Source organism: Sciurus carolinensis, chromosome 6 (genome assembly GCF_902686445.1).
Source record: "Sciurus carolinensis chromosome 6, mSciCar1.2, whole genome shotgun sequence".
NCBI lineage: Eukaryota > Metazoa > Chordata > Mammalia > Rodentia > Sciuridae > Sciurus > Sciurus carolinensis.
The window spans coordinates 57,891,422-57,910,954 of NC_062218.1; the positions used below are offsets into that span (position 1 = coordinate 57,891,422).

At 38.0% G+C, this 19,533-nt stretch overlaps 2 protein-coding genes across 2 annotated transcripts in view; one reads left to right on the forward strand and one right to left on the reverse strand.

Moving 5' to 3' along the window:
* Iqgap2 (IQ motif containing GTPase activating protein 2) overlaps window positions 1-19,533 on the reverse strand; it is a 280,459-nt gene that overhangs the window by 70,102 nt on the left and 190,824 nt on the right. Inside the window, exons 13-14 of the mRNA XM_047555267.1 lie at window positions 16,939-17,102; window positions 996-1,086 (exon numbers count right to left, since the gene is read on the reverse strand). Of these exons, the coding sequence (XP_047411223.1) occupies window positions 996-1,086; window positions 16,939-17,102 (255 nt within the window). The remainder of the gene's footprint in view (window positions 1-995; window positions 1,087-16,938; window positions 17,103-19,533) is intronic.
* On the forward strand, window positions 4,910-13,416 carry F2rl2 (coagulation factor II thrombin receptor like 2). The gene is made up of 2 exons (XM_047555269.1): window positions 4,910-5,097; window positions 9,728-13,416. Exons 1-2 carry the CDS (start codon window positions 5,034-5,036, stop codon window positions 10,774-10,776), a joined length of 1,113 nt encoding a protein of 370 aa, XP_047411225.1. The 5' UTR covers window positions 4,910-5,033; the 3' UTR covers window positions 10,777-13,416.

Here is a 19,533-nt window from a genome sequence, read left to right on the forward strand (position 1 = left end):
TGTGCAGAAATGCAGAAATGTTTAGAGGTGAATTGATGGAATTATGAGAGCTGTGACCACATTAGTCCATCCTAGTTGGTATAGAATAACAGGGGGAGGGGTAGCTGTAGGCAGGAGGGGCATGGTTGGAGGAGTGGATCATGGGGTCGTGCCTAGGAAGGGTTCATCTTCCCTTTCCCTTGCTCTCTCTGCTTCCTGGACACCATAAAAGGAGCAGCTTTTTCCACCATGTCCTCCCACCATGATGTTCTGCCTAACCTTGGGTCTGAAGCAATGGAGTCAGTTTATCAAGGTCAAAATAAACTTCTCCTCCTCTAAGTTGTTTTTTTCAGGTATTTTGGCCACAGCAATTAAAAGCTGACCAACACATACTTGCACAGAGTAAGAATTTATAAACTACCAGTCAATTTCAATTTTAAGAATACCATGAATATTGCACAACTCCATAGTTCTCCAAGACTATTCCAGTTAACTGCTCTGACTCTGGGGTCATGACAGTAACCACACCCATTTATGTTTAGTGATTAAGGGCCTGGCTCCTGTCAGCCTACCCTACATATTTTGGACTTGCCAGCCTCCACAATTGACTCTAGTGAGTCAATTCCTTAAAATATATATCTATATACACTCTTACCTCACTCCCTATTAGTCTGTTTCTCCAAAAAACCTAGCAATGGAGGGTATGGAAAAGAAAATAGTCATTTATGGTGCAGATATGGGCTAGTTTTCTAGAGATTAAGAGAAAAAAGGATTTGATTCAGTTACAAAATTCAAGAGCTTACCAAGTATTTTTTATTTCCTGGATTTTATTCAGCAACATCATCAAATTTTGTTGGAGATAGCCCTAGTCACTGAAAATATGCAATCAAAATCATATTTTTATATATGTACATTTAAGAACTGAAACTTGATAATAAATTAAATTATTCCAGAAATGAAAAGGTATATGACTTCAGGCATATATCCAATCCAAGCAAAAGAATGCACATGCTTACATCGCTTTGCTTTGTCCTCATCCATGTTGGCCTCATCGATGGCTTGCTGTATCTCATCCAGCCAAAGAACTTTGGAAACACTCTCAACATCCTAGGAAAAGTGTCACAGACCAAAGACAGAACAGTGAATGGTGATGGGATGGAATCAATAACTGCTTTTCAGAGTCATCTGATTATAATTTCCACCAATTCTCATTCAACAATTCCCAAGCACTGCCATATGAAGCAAATACTATTAATGAGCAGAGCCCAAATCTGACCACTTCTCTCTTCCTTGCTCCTTCTCTTGAGTCCAGCCCACCCTCATCTTTCAAGTGGACAGCTACTCTGGTTCCTATTTGCTTTCGCTGCTTCCAAGTTTGCTCTGTCCTGTGGTGGTCCTCGACATGGAGCCACATGACTCTTTGAAATGGATGTCTCATTATTCCACTCATCTGCTAACCTCCCCCAACTTTTCCCTGAAGTTTGAAGGAAACACAAAGCACAAAGCCCCTTCTCATGGACTTTGAGGCTCCAATGATCTGCCTACTCCTCTGGCTTCACCTCACCCCTTTCTGCTTCCCTGTTCCCTATTCTGGAACTTCACACCAGCTTCCTTCAGACTACAGCCCTCTCCCCTTTCTGTGTGGCTGCTCTTTCCCCCTCATCATTTGGGCCTTAATTCAAATGCTACCTTCTCCAAAAAGCCTCCCCTGGCTACCTAGTCAAATACTCTCTCCCCTAAGCATTCAATAACTGTCAGTTCCAAACTATGTGCCAGGGGATATTTTAAATTTAAGAGAAACATAGTGATACTCAACATTTATAGAGAGAGAGACAAATATAAAAACTAAGACATTGTGATTGTCCTCAAGCAGCTGGCAGTCTAGTGGAAGAGACAGACGTGTCAAGAAATAATTATAGTAAATGTTTAAAAGTAATTATATTTGGGGCAATATTAGCTGTAGACACATGATTACGAGTTAGGCAAGAAGGTGTTCTATAATAGGGGTCTTAAGTTGCAGCAGAAGAAAAGGCTAAGTAGTTAAGGATAGTGTTAGAAAGCAAGTGATAGTAGCAAAGTCCTCAATGATCTCTGCTATTTTCCTTTGGGTTGATCCTGATGATCTTGCTACAAAAGTGGTGCTGGGATCAATTAAATAGGACTTCTGGATAGATTTATAAAAACTTGTCCAAGATGGCCAACTTGTCCATTTAAAAAATGGGAACTATGTTCAACCATGTGCAGGGATAAGTGTTGTGTTCTAAATCCTAATCAAGGCTATGACAAACGGAAGCAAGTGACTGGCATTGCAACCACAGAGAGCCAACTCCATCACTAAGGACTCAAGAAGGATGGGGAGGGGCAGGAAGGAGAAGTAACATTCCCAGCTTCTCTGGCAGGCTTCTAATCTGTGTGTGCAAAGGGCTCTGAAAATGAGATAAAATATCAGCCATTTCATTTTGCATCACTGTGTGGTTAATAAAGCTCTGGGGATATTTGCTTCCTCAATCATCTCTAATTACGCCTGTCACAAGGGAAATAGCAATTGTTACGATTTTTCATTTCTTTTTTCTTTCGTTTTTGGTACTGGGAATTGAACCCAGGGTCACTAAACCACTGAGTCACATCCCCAGGTCCTTTTTATGTATTTTATTAGACACAAGGTCTCACTGAGTTGCTTAGGGTCTTGTTAAGTTGCTGAGTCTGGTTTTGAACTTGAGATCCTCCTGCCTCAGCGTCTGGAGTCACTGGGATTACAGGTATGCAGCACCACACCTGGTGCAAGATTCTGCATTTCTTTCTAAATGAAATTTTGGATGAGTAAGATTCAATCAGGAAGCAAGGTGAGGAGAAGCCTGGAGAGGATGACAAGGAAACAGGACTACCTTTTCTCTATTTCCATTTCTAAGCCCAAAGAGAACCCGACACTCCCCAGGAAGAGCCAAAAACTGAGTTCCATACAAGTTCATTATGTCAATCTCAGCATTTTTTTTTTCATTTATAACTTATTACTACAGAAAATGCACCACACAGACTTCTGCTCAGAAGAAGGTAGTCACAATCTTATAAATGTACTTCAAAGATTAAAATATTGTAAGTCAAACAAAAGGAATACTTTGCAAAGTCAAATTAAAGTCAATAGTTTAAAGTGTGATATGCTGAACTAAAGGTAGCTAAAGTTAAACACAAAACCAAGGGTAAAAGCGAAATCCTGGGTTGGGGTTATATAGCTCAGTGCTGGAACACTTGCTTAGCATACATGAGGTCCTGGGTTCCATCCCCCGACTACTATCCAAACCAACCACAACACCAAAACGTAAGGTCTCCTTTCAATTACCAGAAGACTGGAAATATTGTAACAGTGGGATGCCTAGGTCACCTCAGCTAAACAGCCAGGTTCAACATGTGAGTTACAAATGAATTAAATGACCAGAAACCAGAACACGTGCAAATCAAACCACAAATTCTTGAATTTAGATGACTCCTAAAAACTTTAAACAACAACAACAAAACATTTTCAATATTTTATGGTTTTTAAAAATTATTTTTTGCAGGATAATGGCCTTCAATCTTATTTGTTTTATCATATATTTATTATTATTATTATTATTATTATTTATTATTTTTATTTGTAAAAATCTTGATTTGATTAAACTTAAGATATGTAAGTTTAAACATGTCACTTTCTTCCTAGTCTATTCCTTAGCTTTCAAGTCTCACGAAATTTTTATTTTCTGATCTCGCCACATTTTTATAGCCAGTATGGTGGCGACTTAAGAGTTCAATCATTTTGTTAATTATAGGCAAATTATAGTGCAGTTTTTTCTTTCTTTTTACTGTACATTAAATTGTACTCTCCAGAAAATAACTACTCATGAAAGCCTAATATATGTTGCCCAACAATGTGAATGTACTTAACACTTTGGAACTATGTGCTTATAAAGGTTAAGGTAGCAAATTTTATGTTAAGTATTTTGTTACCACAATTTTAAAAAAATCTTATTGTATAAACTGTTGTATAACCAACATTTACAGAATTCTCTACATTTCAATGCTGCATTATGATTTTAGTTCAAACAAATAGTGTTGGTAGGGGATAGGTCTCTGCAGTTATCTGACCCTGCAGAGTTACTGAATGGCTCAGAACACATCAAATATGGCAAACAAGCGATTTCTCTTTCTCTAAACAACAACAAATATAAAACTAAATTCTGGCCAGGCACAGATGACAAATTCAGCCCAATGTGACACTATGTGACACTGACACAAAATTTTCTCTCTCTTTTTTTTTTTTTTTGGTACTGGTGATCAAACCAGGGCACTTAACCATTGAGCCACATCCCCAGCCCTTTTTACATTTTATTTAGAGACTGGGTCTTGCTAAGTTGGGTAGGGCCTTGCTAAGTTGCTGAGGCTGGCTTTGAACTCATGATGCTGCTGCCTTAGCCTCCCAAGCCACTGGAAGTAGAGGCATGAGCCACCATACCTGGCAACACAGAATTTTCAAAGCAATCAAGAACCTAAATAATTTTAACTTCTTAAAATTTTAAATAACTGGCAGAATAAAGTTAAGGATAATTTCTGGCTATTCAATTATAAAGTAGAAATGACACTTTGAAACTTTTAAAATAGGTAAAATGGGATGTGGGATAGTTTCGAAGCTAACTGCTGCTCTGCATGTACTTTTCAGCTTAGTTCTGTAAAGGGCTCTCTACTTTGTCATTTTTTAAAAAAATGCACATAAACACACCAGGTGAGAATTACAGCATCTATTCAAATGGGATTGTTGGGGAGGGGTAAGAGTTAAACGACTTTCTCCAGAGACAACGAAACAGGCTCAGAAGCTCGCCTGAGTCATGCATTGTGAAACTTCGGGTTGGTCACATCCTTTCCCTGCAGAGGAACCAGGCAAGTTCCTGCCCACACAGTACAAGGCAGCATACTTCTACCGATAGAACAGGGCTTTGTAACTAACGTACAGAATTGAGGGGAGACTGTGCCCTATGATTTTACACATTAAATAACATTAGAGAAACTGGACTCAGGTCATCAAAATGAAAGCCCTCATCTTTACAGTTGCTGGACTACTGCTTCTGTCACCCACTTTCTGTGGAAGTGGTAAGCTCTTTTCTTCTGGAGTAGGAGGGTGGGGGGGCTTTTTCGTATTACAAGAGCCAAGTGAACCTAACCTTTGCATCAGACAAAAACTGCAGAGTTTGATCTTGGTTATTAAAAGGTATGATCATGGAAGTCAGTATCTACAGCTTGTTCACTAGTCAAACTTTATCAAAGACTAATATCTCCTGATATTTAAGTGTTGCCTCGTTAAGATTTTAGACAACTACAATTAAGTCAAGAAACAACTTTCTTTGTGAGAAGTTCTCTGTTCTTAGGAATTTCCTCTGATTTAGGAAAGACAGCACTTTTTCAAGGGATTAAAAAAAAGCCCTGTGTTTATGCTTTTTGGTGAGACACAAATAGGGGAAACAAGAATATTGCTGGAACGAGTCGTTTGCCTTTAGTAGCCTATGATGCCGATACATTAGTGTTTCCAAAATGGAATAGTGCCAGGGAGTCCTCTCTACCATCATAAATGAATTTTTAGAATTTTAGAAATACGATTCCCAAAGCCTATTATTCTACCATGAACATGTTTCCTGTTCTATCCACCACAATGCTAGCCTGTGACCCTGCTTGTTCTGAAGTTAAACAATTTGGAATGAAGCTATATCCACAATCTTTTTACTCTTAGGTCATACTCCACTACATTGGTAGGCGTGGGAGAGGTGGGGATACAAGGGAGAAAAAGCCAGAATTAAACCACCACCACCACCACCACCACAAAAACCCTTAGTAAAGGAATGTTGCTTAGATTGAGAGTTGGAGGTCCTCAGGTCGCCACAGAGAGCTCCAAAGGAACCTGTGGACAGCGTAGCACTTAGGAGGATAAGCAGACGCTCAGTCTGGGACCAATGAACCAAAAAGCTGAGGAGCAGAGCTGCAAAAGAAACGAGGCTGGTGAAGGAGGTTCCCGCAAGATGCTAGTAGGGTCCGGTGAGAGTGAAAATGGGGAACTTTAGAAGAGACAAAGTCAAGAACAGTGAGTTTGTTTTCTGTGATAGGGGTGGTAGAACCCATCCATGGTGGAAGTCGGTTCCCTGTGGATTAGCCCCCTGCCAAGGTCTTTTCCCTGGTGGAAATCATTCCACAATCATGATGCCAAATGGAAACCTATATAAAGAATTCAAATACAGTAAAAAAATAAACTTAATGATGAGCACTATTCTTAAGACCAGGCTCTGAGGATCAAAAGACTTATTAAGTGGAACCAGAGCCAGAATTCTCATGGAAAACTGGAACCGAGTCAATTTTTCTGCAAAGGCAGTCACTGTTCAGCCTGCCCATAGGCACGATGTCTTGCTTAATCACAGGGATTTTCTGAAAATGAACAAACACTTGGTTCCAACAGCTCTCTTATCAGATCCTGAGGAGGAAATCTGGTCTGCAGTCACCATTACTAGCTTTCTGCTTATCTTTCTTTATAGGCACCCCTCTTTAGGTCACATAAGACCCAAGAACTTTTCCCAAATGCAAAAGCATGAAGGATTTGTGCAGTTGAATTCGAGTGTCTAACAACATCCTTTCAGTGATCATGTCTAAACAGAGGCCCTGAAGAATGCTGCCCTCCAAAGTCTTTCCTCTTCTCTAATCCACCTTTCCTTTAGTGACATCTGATCACCTTCCAGTTGTTCAGACCACATTTTCTCCATCTTACACATGGAAATCAGTTTGTGCAATCTTAGAGTTATGAGGGAGGCTTCTAGCGGCTACCTGGAAGGAAGCTGCTAGAGATTAGAACAGAAATAGAAGCTGCTTCTAATCAGGAACAGTTTAGTAGACACTAACCTCAAGTATTTTTTTTTTTTTTACTTGTTCTTTTTAGTTATACATGACAGTAGAATGTATTTTGGCATATAATACATACATGGAGTATGACTTATTCTAATTAGGATCCCACTCTTGTGGGTTACATGATGTGGAGTTACACTGGTTGTGTATTCAAATACAGGGATAGGAAAGTTACGACCCATTAATTCTACTGTCCTTCCTGTTCCCCTCCTTTCTCCTTCCTTTCCCTTTGTTTCCCTTTGTCTAATTCAATGAATTTCTATTCTTCCCCTCCCCACCATCCTTTGTTGTGGGTTAGCATCCACATATCAGAGAGAACACTTGGCTTTTGGTTTTTGGGGACTGGCTTATTTCACTTAGCATGACAATCTCCAGTTCCATCCATTTACTGGCAAATGCCATAATTTCATTCATTCTTCTTAATGACTGGGTAATGTTCCATTGTGTATATACACCACAATTTCTTTTTTTTTTAATTTTTAGTTGCAGATGGACAAAATACATTTATTTTATTTATTTATGTGGTGCTGAGGATCAAACCCAGTGTCTCACACATGGGAGGCAGGAGCTCTACCACTGAGCCACAACCCAGTCCCACAATTTCTTTATCCATTCATCTGTTGAAGGACACCTAGGTTGGTTCCATAGCTTAGCTATTATGAATTGAACTGCTATGAACATTGATGTGGCTGTGTCACTGTAGTATGCTGATTTTAAGTCCTTTGGGTATAGGCCAAGGAGTAGGATAGTTGGGTCAAATGGTGGTTCCATTCCAAGTTTTCTAAGGAATCTTCATACTGCTTTCCATAGTTAACATCAAGTATTCAACATAGAGAAATTCAGAGGTCATGCAGTGAGTCATAGCTGGCAGTGTACTAGCATTTTAAACTGATAAAAGGTTTGTATAAGGCATAAAGGTATATCTAGAAGATTGTATTATAAGTCAGAGAGAAACTATTCTCTATACATGTCCAGGATTAATTTATGAGAAACTTATTTGCATATTAAAGTTTATATATTGAGGTTTATTTATTTTTGAAATTGCCCTTTCAAGAATTAGGATTATTAATGTCAACATGCCAAGTAATACAAATACTTATATAGTTTATGTTTTATTCATTTAAAAATATTCGTTTCTAATTTCTTGAGTTATTGTAACGATTTCATTTTCTGATTTTCTTCCTTTGTCTTCTCTCGCCTTAATATCTGGCATTTTCCTTAGTCTGTCTTTGGATTCTTCTCACAACCCTTGGTAGGGCATATCTACCATTCCCTCTAAATTAAATGACAGTCTGTATACAGACTAAAAAAATTCATACCTCTAGTTTGGACTCCTGGAATTTTGGACTCCACATCTGGTTGTCTAGCCAGTTGCTGTACATTTTACACGCTAACATCCTAATCAGCAGCTCCACCTCAGTAATACTACAGACGGGGTTTAATTTCTCCTCCATCTGCCTCATGTTGCTTGTCCCATTCAGGTAATGGCATCCTCCTCTGTCAAGTCATCTAGAGTAGTAGCCTGTGAGTCACCTTTCCTCCTGCTCCTCCCTCCCTGCCTCCACTGCTATCAGATGCCAAGTCCCTGTGAGCCCTGCTCAGCTTCACGTGCTCATCTTCACCTTTCCATGACATTTGCTCTAGTTCAGTTACTCACCATTCTGCAGAGCTTGAATCATTACCACAGCCTCCCGTCAGGCCCCCTTGTCTCCAATTTCTTCCCCTTATAATCTGTGCTCTATACTGTCACACCAAAGTCATCTTAAACACGAGTCAAAATCAAGGTTATATTAGCTTCCTATTGCTGCTGTAACAAATGATCACAAATTGAGTGCTTAAAACACACATTTATTATTTGATATTTCTGATGTTCAAAAGTTTTAAAGCAAGGTGTTTGCAGGGCTGTGTTTGTTCTGGAGGCTCTAGGAGAGAATGCCTCTGTGTCTTTTCTCAGCCTCTAGAAACTGCCCATATTCCTTGGCTCATAGCTCTTTCTTCCATCTTCAAAGCCAGCAGCACACAATTTCTATGTCCCTCACCTCACTTTTATAAGGACTCTTATACTTGGCATTTAGCCCATGCTTGGACAATCCAGGACACTCTCCCCATCTCAAGTCCCTTAACTTATTTATATCTGCAAAATCCCTTTTATCATGTAAGGTTACATATTCATAGGTTTCAGGGATGAGTAGGAGGGATCTTTGTGTGTGGGGAGTACCATTATTCTATCACAATGGTCATTCCTCTATTCAAAGATATACATGCAACTTCTATATCTATGAATTCATTTAAAACTTTATACCACTGGCACATAAGCATACAATAAACATCTGCTGAACAAACTTATCTAGCATTCCAGATCCTATGCCAGCCTACATTATGCCTTTGCCCATTCATCACCAGCAGAATCAAATTCATGTATTAAATTCTATCTCTTTAAAAGCCTTGGTTGTCTTTGCTTAGTTTTGTCTTTTCCTTGACATTTTGCTCAAATGCCTGAATCTGTTAAATATTGTCTGAATACTTATACAGCTTATACTCAACATACCACTTGCCTATAATGTTCTGTTGGTTCATTTTTGTTTCTTCTAACAGCATTATAAACTCTTTACAGGCAAAGAGCTGCCACCTAGCTTATGTTCCTGCGTGCGTTAACATTATGCTAGGGCATATTATATATACTAAATACATGCCTGAGGATTGCCTGATCTACAATAGTTTTTTAAAAATAAAAATGACCCTAAATTTTACAACTACAGAAATTATATAGTACTTTTTAAAACACTTCATTTTATGATATGGCCTTGCAACAAATCATATGTTAATATTTCAATTACAGGCAAGGAAAATGTTGCAGACAATTTGGTAAAACCAACCCTAACTATTAAGACCTTTCATGGATTTCCCTCGAATTCGTTTGAAGATTTCCCTCTTTCTGCTATAGAAGGCTGGACAGGAGATACCACAACTGTAAAAATGAAGTGCCCTGATGAAACGGCTTCAACTCTCCATGTGAATAATGCTACCATGGGGTACCTCCAAAGCTCCTTAATTACCAAGCTGATACCTGCCATCTACATCCTGGTGTTTGTGATTGGTGTGCCAGCCAATGCTGTGACCCTGTGGAAAATCTTTGGGACCAAATCCACTGGTTTGACTATCTTCCACACAAACTTGGCCATTGCAGATCTTCTTTTTTTGATGACACTGCCATTTAAGACAGCTTACCATCTCAATGGGAACAACTGGGTATTTGGAGAAGTCATGTGCCGGGTCATCACAGTCATCTTCTATGGCAACATATACTGCTCCATTCTGCTTCTTGCCTGCATGAGCATTAACCGCTACCTGGCCATTGTCTATCCTTTCACATTCCGAAGACTGCCCAAGCGCACCTATTGTTTGCTAGCATGTGGACTGGTGTGGACAGTGGTTTACTTATATATGCTGCCATTTTTCATCCTGAAGCAGAAGTATTATCTTCCCCAGTTGAATATCACCACCTGCCATGATGTCTACAACACATGTGAGAAGTCTTCACTTTTCTTCCAGTTCTACTACTTCATCTTCTTGGTTTTTTTTGGATTCTTAATTCCATTTGTGGTAGTAACCTATTGCTATACAAACATCATCCACAAACTTAGCACATACGACCACAGATGGTTGAGTTATATCAAGGCAAGTTTCCTTATCCTTGTGATTTTTACCATTTGCTTTGCTCCAAGCAATATCATACTCATTGTTCACCATGCTAACTACTACTACAACAACACTGATGGCTTGTATGTTGCCTATCTCATAGCTCTGTGTCTGGGTAGCCTAAATAGTTGTATAGATCCATTCCTTTATTTTCTCATGTCGAAAATTGTAGATTCCTGCACTTCTTAGAGTTGTGAGATTATTTTAAGACCATGAAAAGCTATCTATGAAAACATACATGGTTGGGACAATATATGCAAAGTGCAAGGTGCTCTATTCTTTAGCTTTATTTTTTTTTTTACCTCCAAAGAAATAATGCTTCAAATGTCAAATGTTACAAAATTACTAATGATTGATTTTTAAAGAGACTTCATATTTAGTATTTTAAGACTGTTAATGAGGAGAAAAATTGGAATCTCTATTCTCTTTATGGCAATGGACACATTTCTATTTGCCTTACTGATACTTCATGCTCTTTAAATTCTCTTTTCCCTCCTGTACTGCCATCACTGGAATTTAACATCAACTTAAAAAAATCATTTCTTCTAATTTGTTGTATATGACAGTAGAATGCATGTATACATTTTGATAGATCAAGTTTGATTCTTCTGTCTGTTTCTATGCTCATGTGGGTGGTGATCTCATCAGCTGATTCTATTTTTGCAGTGCCTTTCACTAGGATCCATTTAAAAAAAATATTTGTTTTAGATGTTGATAGACCTTTATTTTATTCATTTATTTTTATGTGGTGCTGAGGATTGAACACAGTGCCTCACATGTGCTAGGCAAGCGCTCTACCACTGAGCTACAGCCCCAGCCCTCCCTAGGTCCTTTAGCCTAATCCCACCTCTGCTTTCTAACCATTTTCCTCACCCCTGGCCTACCCTCCATTAATCCTTCTCAGACATCAGTTTCAATACATTGCTGAGAAATCTCCACTGACTTTCCATTGTTTCTGGAATAAATTATAAATTGTTACCGTGGCACATAGGCTAACTTTCTAACCAGATTTCCTGGAAAGCCCTGCCTGTGGTATGAGCCCCAGTCAAAACTTTTGCTTTGCTATGAAGTTAATTTTTCCTCTTTTTACCCCTGCCTCTGCTGAAAACTATTTCTAATATCTTTTCCCTTAATTCTAAGTCCTCAAAAGACAGTCCTTGCTGGATGCTCAAGCTAGAAGTGTCATTTTCCTCATCTCAACTGCCAAAGCACTTTCTTATACTTTATATATATAGGTATCATGTGTAGTTCAATTTCTATATAAATATTAGTTCTACAAACAATTAAGCACTATGTACAGTTGGCCCTCTGTGTCTGTGGGCTCAACATCTGCAGATTCAACCAATTATGGATCAAAAATACTTTTAAAAAAGACTGCATCTGAACATGTAAAGACTTTCCCCTGTCATTAATCCCTTAACAATATAGGATAACAACTATTTACAGAGCATGTACATTTTACATGCTTTGCACATCATGTGGCCACATAAATGAAAGAATAAAATCCCAAAGCATCTAAATAGCATGGAAGACTGTTCAATTCACATGGAAGAGGCACAATATACTCTGTATGAGATAACATCATTTCTGGTTGGGTATGTTAAAAAAAAAAAGGCAAGAGAGTTAAACTGAGAATATACTCATAAGGTCATTTAGAGGTTTAAAATATTGCCTCTATTTTTCTTCCTTATATTTTAATGGGGAAATATTATTTAATGAGGAAATATTGTGTTATAAACTCTCAGTATATTTCTATTGGTAAACAACTACATTTCTCTTGACTTAGGGATAAAACAAGAGGTGAAATATCAGAGCCTAATGGTGGGATGGTATTAGAGAATACAAATGGGTTTGAGGAAACTGTTAATCATGGAGCAAAGCACTACTGTGCTGAATTGATTAAGTCTGCAGCGATGTGCACTGGCCCATACACTTCATAATGGCCACAAAAACAATAAAAAATTTTCAATGCATACTTTTGAATGAATAGAATTTCCTATTTCATTGGACTTAGGTAAAAAATCTTGTACATGAAGATTCTTTACAGTATGTGTGTGGTTATATAATGAGTAAAAATCTGGAAAACATTAATGCAAGCAAAGAAAAACAAATCTAAAATAAGTTTCAAGATTACAAAAAAATGCAGCAACAGTCACTTGTTAAATGCACACTTAATTTTTATAAAGTAAATATACAAGGAGTAAATCAGAACTTTTTGGTGGGGTGTAATTCACATGCTGTCAGGCAAAGTCTTCCATTTCAAAATTGCTCACAATTCACTGCCTCCAGTGGATAGATAAAGAAAACGTGTTCTACTCTGCTACAAGTATACCAATTTTGTCTTCAACAGAAAAAAAAAGATTGTTTGCCTACACAAAGTTATATTGTTAAAAAGGATCAAGAATCCTCACCAACTTACATCACTGACCTCAATCTTTGAGCTTTCTTCTGTGAAGATGCTACCCATTGTGATCTTTAATGGCCATATATTTTGTAACATCTTTATCTCATAGTGATAATACCAAAAATATAATTTTCTTCTATTATTTTACAAGTTCATACTTTGGGAAAACAAGGCACTTAATACCACCCTATAAAGAGACATTAGAAATTTCCAGCAATCAAAGCTTTGTATTTAAAAAAAAAAATGAAGACTCAGCCAAACAAACAACAGAATCAGATTTTTCCAGGGTAAAGAACAGGCTGAGAAAAGTTTAAAATGTAATAGACTTCAGGGTACCATGGCAGATGCATATAAGCCCAACAATTTGGGGGCCTGAGGCAGAAGGATTGCAAATTTGAGGCCAGCTTCAGCAATGTAATGATGCATCATCTCAAAATAAAAAATAAGAAGGACTGGGGATGTAACTCAGTGGTAAGTGCCCCTGGGTTCAGTTCCCAGTACCACAATAAAGTAAGTAAATAAATAAAAAATAATGAACTGTGAAAGTAAACAGTATTTAAAAATAGCAATTTAATGCTGGTGGGAATGCAAATTGGTGCAGCCACTCTGGAAAGCGGTATGGAGATTCCTTAGAAAACTTGGAACGGAACCACCATTTGATCCAGTTATCCCACTTCTTGGTTTATGGTCAAAAGACTTAAAATCAGCATATTATACTGATGCAGTCACATCAATGTTTATAGCAGCTCAACTCACAATAGCTAAATTATGGAACCAACCTACGTGCCCTTCCACAGGTGAACGGATAAAAAAAAAATGTGACACACACGCACACATGCACGCACGCGCGCACACATGATGGAATGTTACTCAACCTTAAAGAAGAATGAAATTATGGCATTTACTGATAAATCGTTGGAGCTGGAGAATATCATGCTAAGTGAAGTAAACCAATCCCAAAAACCAAGGCCAAATGTTTTCTCTAATATGTGGGTGCTAATTCACAAAGGTGGGGGCGCTAGGGAAGAATAGAGTTACTTCAGATTAGGTAGAGGGGAGTGAAGTGGGGGAGGGGGCATGAGGGTAGGAAGGATAGTAGAGTAAATCAGACATTATTACCCTATGTACATATATAACTATATAACCGGTGGGACTCTACATCATGTATAACCAGAAGAATGAGAAATTATACCCCGTATAATGACGTATCAAAGTGCATTCTACCGTCATGTATAACTAATTAAAACAAATAAAAATTATTACAAAAAATAGCAATTTAATCAAACAAAAAATTCCTCGAAATTTTAGTGTTTTAAATTTTCAGCAATGGCCAATATAGCTCAAGACCCTAGTTTCACAGGTCAAAAGTGGTTTGATTTCTGAGGGAGCATCAGATTCCTGTCTTACATATTTAAAGCTCTAGTTGGACATTAAGGCTGCCACTTCCACACACAGGAAGCCTGTCCAATACAGGAACTTGAAGGCTTATGAGTGCCCAGAGAGGTCCTGTGGAGTTCCATCTTGATCTAGAGCCTTCTACTGGAATGCTCTGGAGCGGGCCTATGCTAACTATAAAGTCCTTGGCTTTCTGAAGTTGGGCTCACCTCAAAAGACAAATACCTACCCACCCTGGGCAGAGAAGAACCAAGGTGTGTGGAGAGAGCAGATCCTGTGTCTAGTAAGGACCCTATGATACAGACATCACTCAGCCAGCTTGGATGGTAGCCAGTCATAGGTTCCTACAATAATACTAGCTGCATTATTTATGCAGGTTTTTTTTTTTTTTTTTGCTGGGGGAATGCTGCCAGACTCCATGCTAAATGCTATAACTGTACATATGCACACACAAAAATATATCTATCTGCAGGCCATATAGCCCATCTCGTAGAATGCCTGCCTCTCATGCTGGAGGCCCGGGTTCGAGTCCCCAGTACTCTGTGATTATGGAAAATGTATCTATTTATAATCTCTCTATATATAACATATATGTTTATAATTAATGTCATTATATGTAATTATATGTTCATACAATATTAGTTATATATTTTTGTTTAACCCTCACTATAATCCTAAAAGACAGGTATCAGGTTTACTTTACACGTTTGAAAATAAGCATATAGCAATGTGGTAACCTAACCAAGGTCACATAGCTAAGATCTGAATGGTGCCTGTCTTCAAGACAAATAATTTTCTCTTTCAATGTTAATGTGTGCCTTATAGCATGGACAGAGCCACCTCCCTGGGATCCACAAGGAGAAGGCCCATCCCCTCTACCTGGATGTGGGGACATGAGGTTTGGGTTTGGGTCCTCACTCTCCCATGCAATGGCAGTACCTTAGTCAAGCGCTCACTCTGAATCTCAGTCTACATCAAGTAAGAGCACCCACTGCACAGCTGCTGTGGTTGATATTGGGGAAGTGACAGAGTAGGTAGGCAATCCCTGCTGTGGCTGGCGGAAGGCCCCGCCCTGGGGCATCATTTCCTCCACCTTCAACGAGGCAGTTGAGGAGTGTGAAGTGAATAAGATATACTTTGGTCTTTAAAGGTTTATAAACACTCAGTGTTCCCTAAAAACACACTCTAAAAATTAAAAAATCCAAACAGTAGAAAAACACAGAGAAAAAGAAATCTCTCATCTCCCTCAGTCTTCCAGTTCACATTCTAGAAGTCATCTCCTTCCAGAAATACTTTATGCATAGATAAGTGTGTGTGTCTCCTGGATCCCATGGATATGCCTCTCATTTTTATGCATGTAGAAGCATACATTTTTTGCACTGCAACATTTAAGTAATTTTTGATCTTTTGTTATTGCAAATAAAGGTGCAATAAATATCTCTCTCCATCTGCCTGAATGCACAATAATGTTATGTTTCTGAATCAGGCAGACCTGGGTTGTGGTCCCAAAATGAATTATCTTTTGGATGGCTTTGGCCAAGTTATTTAATCCTTGCTTTATAATACATAAGAGGGCAATAATGATGGTGAAAGGATTCAGGGGACTGTCATGCTTTCTTATGAGGATTATATGAGATAATATACATAAAATACTGCCATGCCTGGCAAACAATAGGTGCTCAATCAGTGCTTTTTCTAACCAAAGATATTTTTTTCTGTCTCAGATGAGGTAGTTCTTGGGGTCTAAAGACATATACACAGAAGATATCCACCCTCTCACCTGGGGACATGTCAACCATCAGTGACTAGGTCCCAGGTAGCATTACTCTGCTTCTCAGGTCATACAGGTTTCAACACTCATCCCAGCACCAGCTTGTGTCCAGATAAACCCTGCTGTCCTTCAAGAGCAAGTCAGCCAGGCTGGCCACCTACCATGCCCAGACCAAAGGATGCTGGTACTCACTGAGTACTGTGCTACCTGACTGAATCATGCTGCCCACCACCCACCTACCCACCTCTTCCTTACCCATTAGGCTCAGCTACTGTTTTTCCTCTATGCTAACTTCTCTTCAGATTCTAGACCATGGCAATCCCAACCACCTCTCAATCTCTTTGTCACTTCACTACACAGTCATCTCTCCTGTTCTTTAATTGCCCTATAAAAGAATGTATACTACCTCAGTAAGTTTCTAAGTATGTTGAGGATCCCAACAGAGAACACACAGATGGTGCCATATATCCCTCTCTATCCCCATCTCCTGCTATGTACTATACTATGCACACAGTTTACACTCAAGAACGATTCCAGGAATTGGTTCTAAACAAGAAGTCACCTACAACTGAGTTTTTAGTGAAAGAATAGAAGCAGCAATCAGCTCTAGGACCTGCTTTCCCTTAAAGGTTGGTACCAGGAAAAGAACAGCCCTATTATTTCCATTTTGATTCACTGGGATAAGAAGCTTATGAAATTTAAGAAAAATGGATCAAAAATCTTCCCTCCCGTTCCCAACATAACCTGTAAACTTAAAAGAAATAAATACACTAAAACCTACCAGGAGTTTCTGTGATTTTGCATGGTGTAAAACATCCTGGTAGTGCTGGGCACGGTTGGGGTCCACATTTCTAATCTTAGCATTAGGTAACATTAATGTATCTAAAGTCTTCAAAGGATTTCCTTCATCTATAGCTTCATTGATGAATCCTATAGCCACAATTCCTAGAAAAATAAAGAAAAAAATTTTCTTTTAAGTCATAGCACATCTCACATTCCCTAGTATCACCTGTTATAAAGCAAGTACAGCAAGGCTCATATAATAAGACTAATGCAAAAACATTCATGTATTTCTACCTACATATAATATGCAGTCTGTAAGCAAAATCAGGAAAAATTCTATTCATTAAAGATTCTAACTATAAATATAGTTTACTTACACAAAGAATAATTTAACACAAGAAGCCAAGACATGCAATGAAAAGTATGAAGTGCCACTGAGAAAATTTAAAGACAACCTAAACAAATAAAAAGGCATCCTATGTTTATAGATTAGAAGATTTAATATTGTGAAAGAGGAAATACTTACTCCTCAAATTGGTCTACAGATTCAGTGCAACCTCTATAAAAATTTTAGTGCTGTTTCTTTTATTTTTAAAATTTTAAATTTTTTTCTAATTATTTAAACATGACAGATTTTGATAAAGCATGTATAAATGAAGTATAATTTCTCATTTTTCTGATTGTACATATTACAGGATCACATTGGTCATGCAGTCATATATGTACAAGAGGTAATAATGTCTGTTTCACTCTACTATCCTTTCTACCCACATATACCTTCCCCTCCCTTCACTCCCCTCTACCTAATATAAAGTAACTCTATTCTTTGCTACCTGCACCCTTATTATGAATTAATATCTGCATATTGTAGAAAACATTTGGCCTTTGGTTTTTGGGATTTGGCTTATTTTGTTTAGTTTGATATTCTCCAACTCCATTTACCAGCAAATGCCCTAATTTCATTCTTCTTTAAAGCTGAGTAATATTCCATTGTGTAAATATACCACACGTTTTCTTTACCCATTCATCTGTTGAAGGACACCCAGAACAGAGACCCTGTACCTAATGGAAGAAAAAAGAGGCCCAAATCTTGACCATGTCAGCCTAGGACCTGACTTCCTTAACAAGACCCCTAAAGTATAAGAAGTTAAATCAAGAATCAATAAATGGGATGGACTCAAATTAAAAAGATTCTTCTCAGCCAAAGAAATAATCAATAATGTGAAGAGAGAGCCTACAGATTGGGAGAAAATCTTTACCACATGCACCTCAGATAGAGCACTAATCTCTAGTATGTACAAAGAACTCAAAAAAGTTAACATAAAAAAAATGAAATAACCCAATTGATAAATGGATTTAGGAACTGAACAGACTCTTCACAGTAGAAGAATTATAATCAATCAACAAATATAAGAGAAAACGTTCAACATCTCTAGCAATTAGAGAAATACAAATCAAAACTACTCTAAGATTCCATCTCACTCCAATCAGAATGGTAATTATCAAGAATACAAGCAATACTAAATGTTGGTGAGGATGTGGAGAAAAAGGCACAGTCATACATTGCTGGTGGGAATGCAAATTTGTGCATCCATTATGGAAAGCAATATGGAGATTCCTCAGAAAACTCAGAATGGAACCACCATTTGACCCAGAAATCCCACTCCTTGATTTATATCCAAAGGACTTAAAATCAGCATACTACAGTGATGCAGCCACATCAATGTTTTATTTTTTATTTTTAAAAATTTTTAGATGTTATTTTATTCATTTATTTATATGTGGTACTGAGAATCAAACCTAGTGCCTCACACATGGTAGGTAAGTGCTTTACCACTGAGCCACAACCCCAGCCCCCACATCAATGTTTATAGAAGAAATTGGAACCCTCATACATTGCTAGAGGGAATGTAAAATGTTAGAATTATCTTGCAACACATTGTCAGGTCCTTAAAATATTAAACCTAAAATTACCATGTGATCTACCAATTCTACTTCCAGGTAACTAGAAACACATGTCCACATAAAAACTTGTAAGCAATGTTTATAGCAGCATTATTTATAATGGCCCAAAAGTAGAAACAGTGCAAATATCTACCAACTGATTAAATAGATAAACAAAACATGTATCCATGGACTGGAATAGTCTTTAATTTAGAATGGAAGATGAAGTACACTCATATATGATACAACATGGATGAACCTTGAAAACATTTTGCTAAGTGAAAAAGTCAGACACAAAAGTCCACTGCGTACTTTAAAAAGGCAAACTTTAGGGCTGGGTATATGGCTCAAGGATAAAGTGCTCGCCTGGCATGCTTTAAGCCCTGGGCTTGATCCCTGGCTCCACAAAAAGAAAAGAAAAGAAAAGTAAAGAAAAAAGGCAAATTTTATGGTATGTGTATTATATGCTATTACTAAACAAGGGAGGCATAATTTTGCTTAAAAACATCAACAGAGACTATTTCTAGCATAACCCTCACATAGGTGTTAGATGATGATGACAAGATCTTAGGTGATGGACCCATAAAACACGAGAGCTGGACTAAAGTTGAAATGTGTAGAAAGACAAATGGAAGTACAGAAATATTTT